We start from the raw sequence: 21,408 nt of genomic DNA, 5'->3' as shown, positions 1-21,408 counted from the left end.
CTTTTTTTTTTCCCCTGTGAATGCTCAAGACTTATCCGAAATCAGTGAATTCATGTACCCTAATTAGTTTAGGCGTATTAGAAATTGAAAGAAACTATGTTTTAAAAAAAAAAGTAACCTCTGGTATTGTAGGTCGCACTTGAAAAATCTTAATCTGGACCACTTTTACTGCATGCGATTCTTGGAGTTCTACTGAGTGTTTTGGGAATTGCGTTCCAAAAATTCCATCCATTCATAACTCGACCCATTGGTTTATGGCAACTGAACAATTAAATTTTTTAAAATCACTACCTTTTGGGGGGAGGAATCAGATTTCATGATTCTTGCAATTTTCTATGAAAAACACAAATCATTGACCTTCACCATGTTGCATTTTGATTTCCATTTCATAATGGTTAGTGCGTTTCTGAAGCTAAACTGAAGCTTATACACAAAAACTCTTCATATCTGTAGTATAGTAACTGGCATCAGAATGTAACGTACAAAATTCTCATTTATTACTCAACGTCACTCTTGATCACATTTAATCTGACAACTACCATCCTCAAGACACAATGAAATGATTATTTTAGCCTGATCGGCCATAATCTAGTCATTTTATCAAATCCATTGTTATTGAACAGCAGCTTTCAAAAGTGTCAATGTGAAACATTTTCATAGCTAAATTCTGAGGTCATCCAGACCACGATCCCAGCCTGGAGACTCCTCGTAGACCGCTCCATGGACCTGGAGGCCAACGACTTGCTGGCATCCAGATCACTGGGTGCTATCGAAGGCTGAAGCTCTCATCAGTCTCACCTCCTTCTTACATCATGAACCTGGGGGTGGGGGAGTGGGACTAGCTGAATTGCTCTTGCATCGAGCTGGCACAGACTCGATGGGCCAAATGGCCTCCTTCCGTGCTGTAACCTACGATTCTAACCTTTTTACTTTCTATGGGGCAAACTGAACTTCTGCCCACCCAAGGCCCCAGTTGGAATTACGATTGGCTGCTCTTCTGACCACAGACTTGGAGCCTCTGCCTGATCTTCCACCCCTTTGCTGTACTCCCAGCCATTATGCCTTAGATATTCAAAAAGGAACAAAAAAGTGGGCATAAATCTACTAGCCATTTTCAAAATCAGAATTCAAATCTTAATGCCCTTTTGCCAAATGCTCTTTATCCTGCACTCGAGTACATCGACGATAACTCGGCAACGTTCCTTCATATAGGAAGTAGCAGATCCTTGTATGCTTTCACTGGTACCACATACTTGGGGTGGGATGATAAAGGGAGTAGACAAAATACTATTGATAGCAGAAATTACAAATTTAAATGCATCGCAGTTTCAACATCGCAACATTGACAGCAATACCACCTTTTTCTTGAAACAAAATTGCTAAGTTAGAAGGAAAATTGGAAACTTGGTGCTAGCTTTCTACCACCAAGCAAAGATAAAGTTACTACCTCAGCACAGAGGACAAAAGCAAACCCTCAACTATAGAATGAAAACATCCACCTTTTGTTATGAACGAATTGGGTTATTTGCATATAATGTGGATTACCTATTCTAGTTCACTGATGAGAAGACCTCATAACTCACTCGTGATCATGTCCCAAATTCCAAGTTCCAAGTCTCAGCTGAGAAAGAACTGAAGTTCCATGTTTCTCAATGTATTCACAATTTACACCATCCAGGAAAGAAATAAAAATTTTTAAACCATGTAAATTGGTCTGCAAAAGATACTTTGATATTTTTGGTACAACTTCATGAGGTGATCCTATTACAGTTTTGGGGTTTATTTTTCTCTGCTTCACTGTCTCACAGCATTCCCATAAATGAGCCCTCTCGCCCTGCGGCCCAGAGTGTGTCTTCAGTGATCTCATTATGTAGGTAATTTACAAAGCAGCCTATAGCTTAACAGAAAACCCCATTTACTGTACTTTTGGGTTACTGGTGATATTGTGTGATCCACCTCGACTGTAGCTTAGGCAATAAACTACCAAATCTATTAAGCAGTAAATGGATAAGTGAAAGTAGCAATGATGCACACTAGATTGCAGTGGTTATATGCTTAACTACCTTGCCTCTTAAAAAGAGAGAAAATAAATTGCTTCTGCTGCATGAACTTTCAGTATAAACTAGATCTGACTCTCGGTCCTTGATGAAGCCGGGCACAGTGGTTCACTGCTAAACTTCCATGTTTAATTATTTAACTTCTGCCTAGATATCTTTGAATGGAGTTCAGGTTGCCAATGAGCAAGATGACAGTGGAATGTAGTTCCACTCTTTATTCAAACCCTTAGGTTTACTATTTTTTGGAAAGCTTTCTCCCAGACTGTTATCCGACACCCATCTAATGGAGTTCCATACCCCATTCACACACCACCCAGCCTAGGCAGATGTTTTTCGCTGGACCTCACCTCTTCCTGCAGATTCAGGATGTGAATTGCTTTCTCCCCCAATTAAAAAAACATGAAAAATTGAGAAACAGCTTCTCAAAACCCAAGTTAGCCAATAACTCGCTTTTTTTCTTCCCAGTCATTACACTGTCCACATATGTGGTATAATGTACAAATCAATCACTGCACCGTCTTTGGCCAATCATGTGTCAGGCAGTAATCCAAGGTGTTATGTAACACTTTCTCTTTCATGAAATGTCAGAGCAGAAACAATGGCTTTTAACTCATTTTTGCACTACAAATATTCTATGTACTTAGCATACCAAAGAGTACTATTAAATTACAGAGCAAGGGGGAAAAGTCAAGAGTCTAGACTCTTGGGTGAAAGATTTGGCTCCTCTTCGAGAAACCAAGATTCCCCTAAAGTATTAAGCCATAATGATTAAGCATCACAATCTTCAAAGAGAATAAGGAATGAATGTAGTGGCACAGGTTCAGTGTAAGGAGCCCTGGTGTATTGTTACAAATGCAATAAAATCTGTCTTCACTTTGGCTGGCAGATGTAAGAATGTATTATTTTATCGTCACGCTATAATTCAGTTTCCTTCTTTAACCGTAAGACTGCATTTCAAACAAAAGAAAAAGTCATCCTTTTCTGAAATATGGTATGATCAGTAGAAAAGCAGCCAGAACATAAACTGATCTTTAACCTGAAGCTGGCATTATACTAGAGATATTGGTCTCCAACCAATATCAGTATATTGTGCTGCGCAGCCACCAAACTCGTACTGCATTCCCTTATGGGTTGTGATGAACTCAGTGACAAAGAACAACTGCATACACATCTTGGATGCAGGCGTACAACTCACCCCCCCCAGGTGAGTATTTTTAAATGCAATAAGCAGCATAGTTTCTTCATTGCATTAAAAAGATTCTGTGTAAAGTTGTTTTTTTTTAAAAAGTGTCCAGAGAACCCAATGGGCCATTTTGAAAATGTGACTTTTAAACCGAGTTGGAGTTATACCCCATCCAGTACAAGACTACCTACAAGAGGTGAATTTACAATTCATGACTTTAGCATACTTTGGGGACTAGATGAGAGCCTGACTAGGGAATTATATTCTCACTTACACAATGACACAGAGGTCTTGCTCATTGAAAACTTCTTCAGATATGAAAGGGGCAGTAACAGTAACCTCATTTTATCTGATAAGACAAGACAATCTGATATACTTTTGAGACTCAGTTTGCAATTGTACTTAGCCAATATTGCCGCTTTGTACAAGAATCAAAAAAAAATCAAAGCAGGAAACTTTTGGACACAATCCAATGGCACAAATATTTTTAAAAATCTGCATCAACTTTGTGAAATCAAATTGATGTGGTTGTATACAGGGTTCCAAATGGAGACATTTGGAACTATTTCATTTGGAGACATTTGTGCCAGTAAACATTGACCTTACATAGATGCAATATGATATCCCTTTAGACTTGCATAAAACTCAAAATAGTTTCGAAAAAGAGAATTATTTTTTCCAAATTGTACTGGTCCTGGAAAAAAAATTCCAAACCACATACACAGTGGTGTGTCTGCCTTACTCTGGCTCCCTCTTTTGGTGTTTGATATCCAGTCACTTCAATTGTGACCACAAGTACTTTTCCCCTTTAGATGGCTATCTGAAGTACTGTGACCTTTGAAGTTCATGATTTGTGGCTCCCTCAGTAACAATTATATAAAGCATCCCCTTTTGAGACTCAATTCATATAGGCTTATAAAGGGAATCTAAAAAATTGCCCAGATATGAATGTCCTGGAAAGGCTATTTATCAAAATTGCCTACTTTTCTAAGGAGAGCAAATCAATCACATTAAAAGCAGAATGTGGGTTTCAACATTTCATATACTACCCAACATGCAGGTCAGTGACACTGTAATAGTCATCTTAAGGTTAAAATGTAGTGTTATGGCCAGAAACAAACTTCAGTTCAATTCTGGCTATTTAAAAAAAACATGCAATTATACATTCTGACCAGAGGATTGCGCTACAGCAATAAATCTACTTCAAACAAAAAGTCACAGAATGGCCTGGGTATTTTTCAGTTAAGTGAGATATGTTAAATTTTGCATGTCAACATATTTCCCCCTTTATAATTCTGGATCAGTGAGCTGGATTTCTGGACCAGTCTCAATTTAGTATTGCATACCCGACGGCTGATCTGCCACCCTCATCCCATCAAGAGAGAGTAAAACCCCGACCGAGCCATGCAATCTTTGAAGGCCATATGAATCCCCAACTGGGAGAAAATCCATGGCTGGGGAAGTGAGTATTAACTCACCAAACCACCCTCTCCCACCTTTTCAACTCCCCCACCACCACTGCCATCCAGAATCTCTGGGGCTTGGAGCATGGAATGCTATCTCCCCACATCTCCCCCCCCCCCCCCTCAACTCCCCACTCCCATTTGGCATACTGGCAATCTTTGGTCAGGCCAGGAGAAGGCAACCTCAATCTCACCCTGAAGCACTGAGTAAGAGCCCTGCACAGCACCCTCCGCTACCTTCACCCTCCTGCAGAATGGGGCCTGGAAGATAGGGAGACCCATTTATCAACATCAATGAGGCAGCTGAAGAGGTTGGGCCAAGTGGCCTTCCCTGAGGAACTCCTGCAGTGTGCTGGAGCTATTATTATTGATCTCAAACAACCATCTTAGTTTGTATCAGGTAGGACTCCAGCCACTGGTAAGTTTTCCCCTTGACCTCAGTTTTGTTAGTGGTCCCCTGTGCTAGACTGGGTCAAATACTGCTTTGATGTTGAACGCAGCTATTCTCGCCTCTCCTCAGAGTCAGTTCTTGCATCTATGTCTGTTATAAGGTCTGGAGCCAAATGATCTTGTGGAACCGAAACTGAGCAGCAGAGAGCAGGTTATTGGCGAGTAGCAGTCACTTAGTATTGCCGATGACTCCTTCCATCACTTTACATCCTCTCCACCTCCCCCATCTTGCTCCAATTATCCCCTGCTTGATCTGAATAATGCAATTCCTCTTGATTCCACGTGCAGCATCACAAGAGATAGAGTAGTATTCAAGCAAAGATGCATAGAAAACAGGTCATAAAATCTGGAAAAGCTAATTGTCCTCAAGTAGTTTGAGTTTTATTCAAGTCTAAAGTGCTATCATATTGCATTGATAGATTAATTTTGGCTGGCATAAGCATCTCTGATGATGGACATTTAGATGCCCATGTACAATAATATCACTTTCATTTCACAAAATTGGTGCAGATACAATGAGTATTATCTTCTACTCCTGTTGCAAATGGAAAAATTTGACTCAGACAACATGCAAGTATCTCTGCTCAGAACCAAGCATGCACCATGGAGGGATTCTACTTCAAATTTTCCTTCTCCCTCTCATTCAGTGTGGAAAGGGAGGGGGTAAAAGAGGCTGCTAGTCTCCCGTCAGCGACTCCCACCAACAGCACAACTGACTAAACCAAAAAAAGTGGAAATAGGATTAGAGTAGATCGCTCCAATTGAAGTAGCAATAGCAATGGCACGAAGCGATGAGCTGAAGGGCCGCCTCGTGTGCTGTAATTTTTGTGTTACACATTCAAATATATAAAAATGTTGATTTTTGACCTACATTACACATGTGCGAGAGTACAATAATTAAGTGCCAAGTCTAATAATACTTTTTTTTCCAATTTCATTAGATTAACTACTTGTGCATTATTCACAGCGACATATGCCACCTACTTGATCTTTATGACACTTACACATATTGAATTTGATCGGTCATGTATGTGGGCTGAAGTAACAAAACAGCTCAATTGGATTGCTTTGTCTTCCTGTAGAGGGCAGCATTACATAATATACTGTGCACTTCAATACATCTACTCATAATTATCACTATGGTAACCATCATAAGCTGTTTTCAGTCAAGTGTCTACTATGTCAAGTTCATTTCCATATAGCATTTAACTTTCCAACATAACTGACCTGTTATCACAAGAACCCCTCCTCCTCCCCCACTCCAAATATTTTTAGGATTATCCTGGATACTTGGAATCAACAATTCCACCACTAATCCACAGCAGAAATACATTTCCACTTGATCTTCCCCAAACACATGCACATCTGCTCTTGTAGCAAGATTCAGAGAATGGGAGTGGGGGAAGTGGAGCACCATATCGTAATATGAAAATGGTCTATTTTAATTCTACAGAAGAAACCAATTGCAAACCACAAGCGAATTTAGAATAGTCCTGCCACCCAGTAGCATTCCCGGATACTCTTGCTATTATTGCAAGATCAGAACCAACAGTTGTGAAAGGTTATTGTGAACAAAGCCATTATTTTTTTTAAAATTACCCTTAAAAGGGATCAGAGGCTGGTATTTTGTGGTGAGTGACTCATCTCCTGACTCCCCGAAGCCTCTCTACCACCGACAAGGCACAAATCAGGAGTGTGATGGAATAATCTCCACAGCTGCAAAAACACTCAAGAAGCTCAACACCATCCAGGACATAGCAGTCCGCTAGATCGGCAACCTATCTACCAGCTTGAATACTACTCCCTCCACCACCAGTGCACCATGCCTACAATGTGTAGTCTACAGGATTCACTGCTGCAATTTGCCAAGGCTTCTGCAGCAGCACCTCCCAAACCCACAAACTCTACCACCTAGGGGAACAAGGGCAGCAGGTGCATGGGGACACCATCAACTCCAAGTTATACACCATCCTGACTTGGGCATATAATCGCTGATCCTTCACTGTCACTGGGTCAAAATCCTGGAACTCCCTGCCTAACAGCATGGTGGGAGCACCTTCACCATTAGGACTGTAGCAGTTCAAGGCAGCTCACCACCACCACCACCTTCTCAAGGGCAATAAATGCATTGCCAGAGACACCCACATCCAGCGAATGAATAAGAGATTAAAAAGTCTGATTTTAAATAATATTTTCCAATAAAAAAAATTGATCCTAAAAAAAAAACAAGTTATTTTTTAATCCCTTCAAATGGTGAACCTAGCATCTTGACACGGATTTTCAATGTAATGTGGGGAGGATGGGGGGGGGGAGGGGGAAGGAAAGTGGAAATGAAGTACTAAATGGTGCCAAACCAAAAATCGTAAATTGTTTTAAAGTTTAATATGTTTTCAATATTGTTAAACCACAAAGATAATGAAAAATTTAAATTGCTCAACACAACAATTATGTTTTTCTCTCAGCAACTGTTTCAAAATTGGTAGCCTCCAATACTAATCTCCAAAAAACTATATAGAACATTACTAAATCATGGATCAGTTTACTGTATTTAATGCAATCTATTATTTTGCCCCCCACCTCAAAAAAAACTACAGTAAAACAATTGTAAAATGTTACTGGCCAAACTTGAATAATGCAGATTGTAGATACTGAAACAACTTTCAAGTTATCTCCTTCAAGAGAATACATTAAGGGAATCCATGGCAGTGCAAATGGCATTCTAGTTCCATTCCTAACATCCATAAAGAAATTATAAATAAAATTGAATGTTTCTGTGGAAATTATCAGCAGCTGATTGGACTGGGGGCAAATCACCAGCTTCAACACCACAGATCTGGACAACCAACCAATGGCCTAAAAAATGACAGTCAAAATTTTCGCTCTTGACATTATAAAAATTGCACCAATCTTGGCCTACTCCCAATAGGTTGGCCAAGTTTGGGATGAGGAAAACTGGCGAGACCATTCATCGTCTGCAAGTGCACAATCTCTCATTAGCAAATTAGCAAGTAGTAACAGCAATACATGTCGTAAACTCTGGCGTCAGCCTCATCTCTCCTGGCAAATATCATATACAGACCTAAAGGGTAGGTTTTTTTGAAAGGTGCAGGGAGGATGTGAGAGAAAGACAGCGAGAGAAAGGAGAAACTCGCACCAACTCCCTTCCACCAGTCACCCTTGACCTATGTCGGCTCCTGGTCCAGCAACACCTTGATTTTAAAATTCTCATCCTGGTTTTCAAATCCCTTCATGGCCTCACCCCTCCCCATCTCTGATCTCCTCCAGCCCTACAACCCACCAAGATCTCTGTGCTCCTCCAATTCTTGCCTCTTACGCATCCCCGATTTTAAATCATCCCACCAGCCATGCCTTCAGCGGCCTAGGCCCTAAGCCCTGGAATTGCCTCCTTAAACTTCTCTGGCTCTCCCCCCCTCCTTTAAGATGCTCTTTAAAACAAAGCTCTGACCATCTGTCCTAATATCTCATGTGGCTCGGTGTCAAATTTTGGTTGGTAACACTCCTATGAAGTGCCTTGGGACGTTTTACTACATTAAAAAAGGTGCTATATAAATGCAAGTTGTTGTTGCTAAGAGAGCAAGAGAAAGGGAGAAATAAGAGCATGCAGGAGAAAGAAAAAAAATTGAAATTTGGAGTGGTTGCTAAATTTCATTTAGCTACCATTTTAATAAGTTACTAACTATATTTATTTACAACTTCCCATTATACATACCAAAATGAATTTACTCCAAGAAACAAAATTCAAAGAAATCTGATTAAAACTATTTCAACATGAGAGTCAATGGTCATTTAACACCAAACAAAATATATAGTTTTCATACTAGATATTTTCTCTAACTTTTGGAACCTAAAATGCCACTGCACAGAAAGTTATTAGTCCATATGATGTAAGAAAGATTTCTAGTCATGATTTTCTTAACACAGCAGCTTCAAAATGACCAGAATTTTCTACATCACTTCACTGCCATCTACTGGTTTTTCAGTCCAATTTTGAGAGATTGGGGAAAGGGGAGAAAGGAGGGGCAGGGAACAATTAGGATAAAAATGCAAAGCTTAAAAAACTGAATGGGAAATGATTTACAGAGTATAAAGACCAGAAATCTATCTAACATTGTTGCAATATTTTTAAATAGCAGAGACAGTTCTATATGTAAAAAGTGCTTTTCCATTTTTGTAGCCTGCAGTGAAGCCGATTATTTATTTTAAACAAGTTAAATGAGTTGTGACAATGTTTCATGCTATTACTAGTTTAGGGGCAGAGATCAGAAAAACATTGTTTTTTTTCCCTTTAACATTTAAAGGGAGAAACTTCTGATCATCCAATCAGGGGATGTCAGATCACTAACTTCTCCAACCTTTTGCATCCATTGACCAGTAATAGGCGAAATACAAACGGCCCACAATCTAATACAAATTAAAACTATTCAACAATTGCACACATTGGGTGTCACAGCACAAGTCAAGTCAAAGGACTTTGTGCAGAAATAAGAGTTCCTCCCCAGTGCCTTAGTGGATAAGTGAACTGCCCAGTATAGAACTAACCTATACAGATCAAGAGTTCCTGATCTGTATGGAGTTAGCTGATGTCACCCAGGACAGCAGTTGGGGTGCTACAATTGACTTCAGTTGGGGATGAGAAAAAAAAAAGAGTCCCTGATCACTATTGCTAGCCAGTAACTCCTACCAGAACCTAAAACCCCAATTTTAAAATCAGCCCGAAACCAGTGGGAAGTGGCATCTGGCCAACAGGCAAGAACAGAATGCTGAGTAGCAAAAGGCCGCTGGCAGAGATGTCAGGAACAGTCCCTGGCACTCAGTTAGGTTATGGGGAGGGAGTTTTGGGAGGGCCGCATGATCTGGGGTTTGGTGGTGGGGGGTGGGGGTGAGACCAGGAGCTCCACAAGTAAAAAAAAGTTTTTTTTTAAAAAATGACCTGTTTGGGGCTCTTCTGGCTCCAACTCCCCTACCCATTAGCTTCACTTAGCCACATCGACTTCCCCGCTCACACCATTGGTTAACAGTCAGGCCTCATCAGAGCCCAATCTGCATATTTAAAAAAGGAATGTACCAGTTTCAGGCAGGTGACCTTGCCACCTGCTCAGAAGAGCAGGTTAAAATTGAAGACTGCGGTTTCTGCTGGATGGAGTGGAGATATGAGAACATAAAAAGGCAAATGGGATTCTGGGTTTTATGCACAAACACTGAATATAAAAAAGTTATGTTCAATATGAGATATTGATTAAATCATAGTTGCAGTATTGCATGTAGTTCTGGTAACCCCTTACAGGAATGGTATTAGAGCTATACGGAGAATATTATATACATATATTATCCTCTCCATAGCTTTAATACCCTTACCAATACAGTGGTGCCCAATATATATAGAAAAATATACTGCGGTGCCCATTACAGGATAGATATATATAGAAATATGGCTTTTTCCCCCCCATTAGCACAGAGTGTAGGGAAGGATCTAATAAATGTTTTCATAATTACAAAGAGGTTGAGAGGGTAAAGCGTGAAAGATCTTTTCCACTGGTTGATGAGTCTGTAGCAAGGGACAGACTCGGGGTCAAAACTGAAAGAATGAAGGCGGAGGCGGTTAGAAGATTTTTTTTTTTAAACGGGGGTTATTACAACATAGAATGCTGTACTGCAAGTGGCTAAGACAGGAGAATAAGTATTTGAAAAGGAAAAAAATAAAAGCATGCCAAAACAATGAATTTGGATTTACCAGGGATATTTCAATGACAAAGAGTCACCATTTGAGGTGAGAGTCAATAAATGGACCTCAGATTTTTCAGTCACTGGGTAAAAGAGGTCACTATGAATTAAAATGCTGCAGTGTCATGAGGTATTATATTGATAACATAGACCTAGCAGACAGTGTTGTCCTTTAGCATGGCTGAATTGAGTGCAGAGACCTTTTGTGAAACCAGTAATACATCTACCAATGAAAGTGGTCAAGGTGCCCAGTTCAAGAACCAAGCTGTTGACAGGAGCTTCTGAAGAACACATCAAAATATGGCCCTCCAATTAGTTTCCTCAGTCAATGTAGGGCGACTAGTATGATCGCAGTTTCCTATCTTGAATGATTCTGCAGAATGTTGCAGCTTGTAGTTAGTGTAAAAAAGACTTGCAATTATATAGTGCCTTTCACAACCCAGGGCGTCCCAAAGCACTTTACAGCCAATGAAGTACTTTTGAAGTCTAGTCACTGTTGTAATGTAGGAAACATGACAGCCAACCGGGCACAGTAAGGTCCCATAAACAGTATTGTGATAATGATCAGATAATCTGTTTTAGTGATGTTGGTTGAGTGATAAATATTGGCCAGGACACCGGGGTGAATTCCCCGTTCTTTGAAATAGTGCCGTGGGATCTTATGTCCACCTGAGGGGGCAGACTGGGCCTTGGTTCAACGTCTCATCCAAAAGACGGCACCTCAGATAGTGCGGCACTGGAAGTGTAGTCCCACAGTATATTGTTAACTTTTTAAATCTAATTTTGAAAAGTAATATAAAGAATGAATCCTACTGCAAGCTGTGCAGATACACACTTCAGCCCTTGGACCGCCAACTAGTAGGAAACTGAACTCCCTATCCACTTTAAAACAAAGAGTTCACTCCTGCACTGTGAAGCTGAAGAATAAATTACAATAATGCTGTGATGTCAAGGATAGTTTTTAATCACTATTAAGTTCATGAAATACTTTTCCATTCGGTAGGATTTCTCTGTTCATTGGGCTTCCTTGGATATCCCTTATTTAAACTTTACATGAGCTCATTTAGGCTTAAGTGCATTCAACTGTCCACTGTGATAATGGGACCATCAGTAAAATGTCCTTCGATCAGTCAAAAACTAGCTCTAAAAGGTAAGTTCTTCAGCCATTAACAAGCGGAGTCGTACCTTGTGTCTGTTCTAACTTTTTTAAACAGTTAATCTTATACTTATGTTCCCTTGTTCTAGACCCCCAAACCCCCAGAAGCAGTCTATTTCTATCTACCCTGTCCTATACTGTCAGTATTTTAAACACTTCTCGCAAATCGCCCCTTAATCTCCTCTGCGTAATGATCATAACATAGCATGCCTCTGGCTCCAGCCCCATCCACCTCCTTTGGCTGCATGCTCACACTCAGCCGAGTGGTACACAACCCTGGCATTCAGCACGTCCTTTCTTGTCTTTCAAAAAAAAATCCAGAGCTCAGTCTTGCACAAAGTCCCACAGTCTTTTCAGCTTTGCCCTAACTAAGCTTCATTGGCCCCTTGCCCCTAGAACATGGACTTCAAGGTCCTCAGTTTCAATTCCCTCCACGGTTTCACCTCACTTAAACTGAGTAAACTTCAGCAGCCACACATCCAACAATGTACCCAATGCTCCATTGATACTACTTATCATTCCCCCCACACACACCATTTTTTGACTACACCATAAGATTGAACTTTTTTTATTCCTTTAAAAAAAATATACCTAAACTATTTTGCATAGCTTCAAGCACTTTTCAACTATGCCTTTGGTTCCCCAATCCTTTGAATTTCCTGCCTTCTTCTTGGCACCTCCCTTTCTCCTTCATAGTGCTCGAACATTTTTCCTACATGAGGGGCACTATCAAAATGCAAAGCATCATTGTTGCATTTAGTGCCATGCACAATATTTCCATCAAGCAACAGTTACATCAGATTTACAGCACTATTAAACTTTCTGCCTGCTATTGAAGCAGTAAACACAGGTTTAATTTTCCTTGCAACTGGTTAATTATTACATTTCAACCAAGCTAATTAGAATTATGTGACTCACTGATGCACAAGCTTTAATTTGAGACCCAAGCTGCTCCCCTCCCCCAATCTGTTATTGCTGAGATTGTGTGTTCTGGGAGGAGGAAAGGGAGGAGGGCAGAGAAATTAATTCTTATATTTGAACTCTAGTCACATTATCAGCTAGTTGTTTTTAAACATAGTTTTGAGAAAGATAAAGCAATTTTGAAATCTTGCTGCTCAATCTGTCTATAGTTCAAAAAGCCAAAAAGTCTACGCTTAAAATGAAAAATTATCTGTCAGACTAACACACGATTAAACTTTTAAGGCATGCTGAAAAGGACCCAATACAGTTTGTGTTGTCATTTTCTTTGCTTTGTTTCAAACAAGGGTACGTCCTATGTATGTTAGATAGTTAAAGCATGAATATTCTCACCAATTCAGATTTTTCACAATTAATCCATTTTCGAACCTATTCACATTATACCTTCCCCTTGCATACATCATCAATTTAAAAGAAATCATTTCAGATTTGCGGCTTACTTGTAATGTGCGTTGTTCCTCTTTCTGTATCCTCTTCAGACTTAGAACAGCATCTCGGTTCTCTGTAACAAGACAGCAGTCGTCCTGAGTCACCACGATCGTGAAAAGCATTTACAGTCATTCAATTAGTTTGTTCGGTCTTACTTTCTTTCCCAGTTCAAATAGTAAAATGTGCTCTTAACGCAATGGTAAATGATACAAAGGGGGTGGAGGCAAGACCCAGAGTAGCAGGCACACTCATTTACTTTCAGCAAATTCATCAACATTCATGCTCTAGCACTCCTTCAACGAGTGGAAATGTCAAAAGAAAAACACACAGTGGACAAGTTTCCAGTTGATTGGACTGAACCGCCACAAAAGCACTGGAGCTTTGATGGACATTTTACAGATGTCACTTCCAAAATATCAGCAAAGTAGAAATGAACAAAATCACCCTTTTAACTCAACTACTGTCAATTAAACACATGAACTTCAAGGTCGTTTGGGGGAAGAGGGCTTAAAGTTTGTTTTTTGTACATTTTTTAAAATAAAAGTACATGTTCCTTAACATTGTAGCATTACTATTTTTTTTGTATTGCTAAAATTTATTTGCGATTAACAGGTTAAATGGTACCCTGAAATTATTAACCCAACAAAATGCAAGAACATAGATCATAGCTTTTAGACCATGTATCAACATTTTATATGCTATTATGGTATACTTCCTTAGAATATTTCTATATTTAATTATATCTAGGCAAACTTCAGAAAGCAAGGAAGTCCTACACCTTGAAAATAATCAAAAGCAAAATTTACCAAAATGTAAACTTTCACTTTCCTTTGCTAAAACCCAGTTACTCCTCTCCCCTCCCCCCCACCCCACCTCATACAGTACTTCAGCTGTGCCACTCACCCCTTCAAATTCCATGATGGAACAGTCCCTCAGATTTTTTAAACTCTCTTCTGAAGAATCTGGCTTGACATTTTCTCTTGTTGGTCCATAAACTGGTGTAACCATAGCAGCTAACTGGCAGTCTATTCTGAACTGTTTGTTCAGCTCTTTCAAACACTGATGCTGGCTCTCTGCCTGTGAGCTGCTACACTTTTTGCTGGATTTAAATTGGGAACCTACTGTACTGTGCTTTGGATTTGCCAAATCAGCTACAGAAGAGATACCTAGCAAGGAGTTACAAAGCTGCTGTCGAATCAAAGGACTCCCACGCCATAAACAAATTTAAGTTGCAATAGTTTCAGATCTTAACTCTGGCCTTCAGCTCACTACCAAGAATAATATTAAAACATTTAAGCCTAGATTTTCCAATTTCAATGTCGACGACTTTCATTTTAAATGGGTTACCGTTGGCATTACAAAATAGAAAAGCTAGGCCTCAGTATTCAAGTTGGAGGTGCCATGACAAATAAAAAGATCAAGAAGGTTGCAACCTTTCCCTGAGTCAGAAGAGATTAGCGTGCAGCAGAGATTATGTACAGCAAATTAGTCATTTCTTCCTCCACTGAGCAGAAGGTGCATATGGCTAAACAACAAATGTTGACCAGTTCCATCATGTTGCCAACCCTCCCAGATTGTCCGGGAATCTCCCGGAATGGAACGTGAATCTCTCGGGCATCACTGCTAGCAACCCAGCAGATAAGTTCAACTCCATCTTTTATATTTCCCACCGCAGCAACGTCCCACTCCCCCCACCCTCACCCCGCTCCATGACGTCATTGCCTGCCGAGAAACCGTCTCCCATTCAGCAACATCATCCCCACCACTGCAAACAGCCAGCCCCCCAGTTAGGGTGATTGGACACCGGAATGGTTAGTGGAGAAACAGCCGGGGTCTGGACAACAGAGAGAAACACAGACAGTCGAGAGAGCCACGGGGCTGGGCTAGAAGAGGGTAAACAGAGTCTAGCAGGCAGGGGATTTTAGGGACGGGCATAGGGCCCAGCCTTCCTTACAGAGCCGAGAGCAGCAAGGTGGTGAGTGGGAGCGGTGCCAAGAGAGAAGCAGGCAGTAACTGGTTAAGTGAAACCTGGGGCCTTTCCTGAAGCTAAATAGTGAAACATTAAAATAAGCAGTGCAAGTATTCCAAATACATACTTCAGTCCTTGGACTGCCAACTGCTGCAGGAAACAGTGCACTCGCTATCTCACTGGAACAACCAAGGGAGAAGGGACACTTTTGCACAGAGGGCTATTAGACCATGGGATGCTGCATCACAAGTGGATATTAAGGTAGAGACGAGAACATTTTCTCCTCCTTTCCCCTCCACCATCTACTCTGTGTTTCTCCTCTATTTCCTTTCCACTTGGCTCTTTGCTCTCCTCTCCTCCCTCCCAGTTATATCTTACTGAGGTGCTCATAATCCAAATGAGAGGCTCACCAGACAATTCACATTGTAAAACGCACCAGCTGATTCTGATCCTGTCCTCACCCGACATCTACCAGACAATTTTCAGCAGGGGCCACTGGATAATGATTAGGAGCAGGAACACTGGCTGATGTTCCCCCTCTCTATCCCAGGCTCAGTAGGATGAGATTTGGGTTGGGGCAGGTTTCCAACCCTCCCTGGTTGTCTGGGAGTCTCCGGAATGGAAGATTAATCTCTCGGGCACTGCTGCTAGCAACCGGAGAGAAAAGGAGAGTTTGCACTTCACATTCTAGTTCACACCGATGGATTTTCTTCCTCTGCTCGCGAATGGCCTCCCGGTTCTTGGAACTTGTCACACGACAGCTGTTGGACTGAAACCACGAGTAAAGATACTCGACTACAGAGAACCCAACTTTATCAAGGTAAACGCAGCAACATTGGCAAGCGTCATGAGCCCAGACGTCCAGGAATACCTCCAACCAGACGTGACACGCCTAGGTTCATTTCATGCAAACTACTCCTTGTTACAATCAGTTCCTCTCCAGGCTAAAAAATTATCCGCTGCGTGAATCTTAAGAGCCGATTTTCATTGGTGGATCCTGTCCTGGTGAAAGTAATACAAGGAAACAAACCCCAGAACCCAATTTGGCAATCTTTGTTTAGTAATGGGTCTACTTAAAGACGGATCGCTCAACCAAACCCAATGGCCTTGATTAAGCCTAGAAGAAGAGTAGTGGTCTGTGAACAGCTACCAAATAATTCATCTTCCACTGAAAGGAGATAAACAGTGATTGAGCTTCAAGCACCATGATAAGCGAGTTGATAATGCATGTGTGTCACTTTGATCTGTACGCAAATGAGATATGACAGGCATCTCAGTAACCCATAATGTTGAAGTAAGGGCTAACAAAGTAAATAACAGTGCTCACAAGAGCTCATAGGTTTCATAGAAAGTTACGGCACAGAAGGAGGCCATTTTACCCATCGTGTTAGTGCCAGTTTGAAGGATTTGGATAGTAATTTGCTAGAACCAAATTCAAATTCCATGTAAATATATCCTGAGAAATGAAAGGCTACACCTTTGAGGAATCTACACACTCCAGGCTGTTCGCCTTGCTGACACACTGTGCTCCAGCAGGTTAAAGATCCTGGCACCAGAGGACATAATTCTACCAATTAAGTAGTAACCAGTGGTTCCTGGAACTTCTGTTCCTGTAAACTGCAAAGAGGTTGAAAGGTGCTGAATGATGTACAAAGGACAGTTCATTCAAGCTTGAAAGGGCATAAGAAAGACAAAGTGTTACGTAAATCTGCTGCAAAATAGGAATGAGTGAAATGGAATGTGACGACAATAAATCTGAAGAAAAGTAGGGGCAACGGGCAGGAAAAAGACCAAGATCACACGCACTGCAAGGTCTGGGTCTATGAATATCATTGTTTGGAATGGTGCAAGAGTCTACGAATCGAAATGAGAATGGGAAGGGTAGTGAAGTAGCAAACCAAAGGGAGTCCGAATCATGTTTAAAGAGAAGGGAGATGTTTTGAAAGTCATCAAGTCTTGTGTTCCGTCTGCCCAATACAGAAGAGACGGCACCTTGAGCAGTATATTGAGTGGAGGAAGTAAATTGCTGACTCACACAGCAAGTACATATGGCCCCATACAATGATGCAAGTTGGTAGAAATGAACAGATGTCATATTTACTACAGATAGATGGGAAAGTGCCCGGGGAAGGACAACTAGTAACTGGGTTGAAGGAGGGTGTCAGAGGGAATAGTTCCTCCAGAAAGACAAGGCAAGAAAAGACAAGGAATGAGTCCACAACTTTTATTGCAAATAACTACCATGAATATCCATTTCAGGTGCTGTACTCAAATTGCAAGTTGGTGATCACTGTCAGGTTGAATTTGGAGTCCACACATATTAAAACATAACTGTTTGGCTCTAAAGACCTAAAATTATAAAATTAAACCACCAAATTATAGGGTGGGCCAAAGCACCATAGATCATAGTCACCTTGCACAGAAAATTATGAATGTTGAGCAGCAGACAACTTCATAGCAATAAGGTAATCAGCCATACCTTTTAGTAAGAGATTTTGTTGCACAACTGATTCAAAATAGTGCATACACTGGACCCAGAGAAGTTTTAAAAACAAAAACCCTTCTTACTCTCAGAGTGTTTAAAATTGAACATCCGAGTACATCCATACAATGTTCAGAATTCTTTACTGGCTGAGAGAATCTAATTCAGGCGCAGGCAGCATAAACCGGCTATGTGGCTGGACCTAGTTCTGTAGCTAACTAGTTCAGATCAGCAGATGAAGTATAAACACACACTAAAGTGGCGGATTTTGGACCAGAGAGACTCGAGTGCTACTCGCAACTTCGGGTAAATCATTTAAAATTTTACTCTGGATTTAATTTTTAAAAAGCCTCTAATCAATGACGCCAAGAATTCCAACAGTTAATAGAAAGGGAAGGATTGTCCGATTTCTAGCAAATCATTGAACTGGGAAGTTAGCAACTCAGCTATCGTGGAAGACCCAGTGGAGGAGCAAGAAAAATTTTGTAATGCCATGATTACACTGTTTTGGCATTGATGCAGCAGTCTTAAAATTCACAGTATCGTGATGCATAATACTGATTCTAGGTAGTGTATGATGATATTTATAATGGAAACTGCATATGTAAACTTGTCACTGTCATTACACTCTCCCACCAGTAGTGGCATAGTAGCACCTCAGTTCCAACCAACTCTACTTCCCAAATTACCACACATTTTACTATTTAACTATAAAATCATAAAAATTACACAAAATAAAGACAGCATGTATCTATTTCCACAGGTCAGTGAGCCATACAACATAAATGGGGATCTGGTCCAATTGTTCCCCACCCTCCAACCTTGCTGTACCCAAAGACTACATGGTGTTTATTCCCCGTGTGCAATGCCACAAGAGATTATAGAAAAATAATTTAATATACATTTATACACATGCAATCTAGGCACGGTGTATAGGGTGCAATACCAAAATCTGCAGATAAAATAAGGAGCATGGTTAAAAGTGAAGTGGATTGCATGCACCAGTGATATAGATTAGTATATTAGGCAGATAGATTCCAAATGAAATTTAATGGACAGAAATGGGAGACCAAGTGGGAGGAAGAACAAGGAGGCCATGCATAATAAATGGTAAAATTTTAAAAAGGAATAGAAGAGCAGAGGTACTTAGGGATTCAGATACACAACTCTTTAAAAGAGGAAGGACAAGTTGATAAATCTGTAATAGAAAACAGGCAGGATCCAATGTTTGAAAAGGGGTAAACTGAATACAAAAGCAAAGGTAATGCTAAATCTATACAAAATATTAGTTGCGCCACAGTTAGAAAATGATGTCCTATTTCAGGCACTCTACTTTAGGAAAGATGCCAAGGCCACAGAAAGGGTACAGAAGAGATTTACTAAGATGCACATCATGGTTGAGTGGTTTTGGTTGTGAGGAAAGAATGGAGAAACTGAAATTATTTTCACTGGAGCAGACCAAAGGTTAAGAGTAAATCCAGTACAGGTGTTCAAAATGATGAGGACACATTTTGATGAGCTGAATAGTGGAAAACAAAACTATTTCCACAGGTCGGTGAACCATACAACATAAACTTACCACCAAAAGAAACTGAAGGAGCATTAGGAGAAATGCAGAGGTTTCTGCATTTCAGTAACTGTGGTGGAGGCAGAATCCATAATAGCTTTTGAGTGGATAAATATTTCAAATAGTAGACAGCTCTGAGAGCTGGCGTAGCTACATTGGGCCGAATGGCCTCCTCCTGTGCCATAAAATTCTACGATCCCATGGTAATTTTGTTTTACATTCCTAACCTCGTTTACTTATGCATGTCGTCTCCTTAGTTTGTGGCCATGACACGTATAGCAAGTTTCACATCTGAACAGCAAGCCCGGCAATGAAAATAACTTTTAAAGCTAGCTTTAATACCTACCTTCTAATTTCTCTACAGGCATGAATGCATAAAGTGAATAAGAAAAGCTAAGTTATTTCAGAGAACGGAACAGATAGTATTTAAAATAAAAACAATGCTGGAATTAGCAAGGTAGACCAAAGCAGCTTAACTGGTACAAAGGGTGTTTTCATTACAATAGACGAGATTACAAGGTGATCTGATAGAGTTTAAGATTATAACAGGACAGTACAGAATAATTAGAAACAGACTTTCCAGTGGTTGAGAGGTCAGGAACAAGGGGACATAGAGGCAAGATTAAATGTGAGATTTAAGACACGGGAAAAGCAGCAATTTTCCTCTTTTCTCCACCCCCCTCCCCCCCGCCAATGCTCCCAGGAGGGTTGTGAGGCCATGCAATGTGCTACTGCAGTTAGTGATCGAAGCAGAGACCATGTCAACATTTAAGAATAGGTTAGGTAGGTAGCTGAAGGGGATAAAGGTTTATGGGATTAGGACGACTGCTCGTGTGGTGGATAAACTCCAACATGGGCTGGATGGGCCAAAGGGCCCGTTTCCATGTTGTAATTTCTTGTAATCACTCGGCACCGAGTACCCAGCCTATAAATTGCTCTGCTAATCGCAGGTTTTGTGCGGCTGGTCCAGATCAGCCACATAAAACCCACTTGGTTGGGTGACTGCCATGTTGATGGTGGGGGGATTCAAGACTAATAGCACTATGGAAGGTCATGGGGAGATGATTGAGCTTTCTCTTGTTCTGGACGATTACCTGACACTTATGTTGCTGCTAGCGTCGTGGCTAGGGGAACAGAATCTCTGGTGCATAGGTCTTCAATGCCACAGCCAGGATATTGTCAGAGCCCAAAGGCGTTACTGTAACCAATGCACTTAGTTTTTAAAAAAAAATCATGGAGAACCAAATTGGTTGGACATTGATATCTATGATGGTGAAGACCTTGGGAAGAGGTGAAATAGGATCATTCACTCGGCACTTTTGGCTCAAGGCACCTGAAAATACTTCAGCCTTGTCTGTTGCACTTAATTGCTGGGTTCAGCCATGGTTGAGGTTTGGGATGTTCATTGAGCCTCAACCTTCTATTAGTTGCCTGATTATCAACACCATTTTCGACTGGATGTGGAAGGGTTACAAGAGCTTTGCTCTGATTTGTTGGTGTGGGACCTCTTAGCTCTCTCTATAGCCTGCTGTTTTAGGTGTTTAGCATACAGTTAGCCCAGCATAATCACTTCACTAGGTTTGAACCTCATTCTAAAGTACGTCTGGTGCTGCTCCTTGCTCATCCCACTACACTGTGTTGAATCAGTATTGGTCTCCAGGCTTGAAGGTGATCAAGGAATGAGGTTACATAGAATATACAGCATAGAAACAGGCCATTCAGCCAAATAGGCCCATACTGGTGTTTATGCTCCATTCGAGCCTCCATCCAACCTTTTCCATCTAATTCCATCCACACATCCTTTCATTCCTTTCTCCCTCGTCTGTTTATCTAGCTTCTCCTTAACTGCATCTATGCTAGTCACCTCAACTACTACTTGTGGTAGTGAGTTCCACATTCTAACCTCTCTCTGGGTAAAGAAGGTTACAGATT

At 40.8% G+C, this 21,408-nt stretch overlaps 1 protein-coding gene across 1 annotated transcript in view; it reads right to left on the bottom strand.

The window, feature by feature from the left end:
• Nucleotides 1–21,408, bottom strand: part of LOC137324303 (formin-2-like) — a 315,087-nt gene that overhangs the window by 241,043 nt on the left and 52,636 nt on the right. The window contains exon 7 of the mRNA XM_067988446.1: nucleotides 13,470–13,531. Within this exon, the coding sequence (XP_067844547.1) occupies nucleotides 13,470–13,531 (62 nt within the window). The remainder of the gene's footprint in view (nucleotides 1–13,469; nucleotides 13,532–21,408) is intronic.

Source organism: Heptranchias perlo, chromosome 8, assembly GCF_035084215.1.
Source record: "Heptranchias perlo isolate sHepPer1 chromosome 8, sHepPer1.hap1, whole genome shotgun sequence".
NCBI lineage: Eukaryota > Metazoa > Chordata > Chondrichthyes > Hexanchiformes > Hexanchidae > Heptranchias > Heptranchias perlo.
The sequence above is the reverse complement of the archived record's forward strand: the minus strand, read 5'-3'. Positions and strand labels throughout refer to the sequence as shown.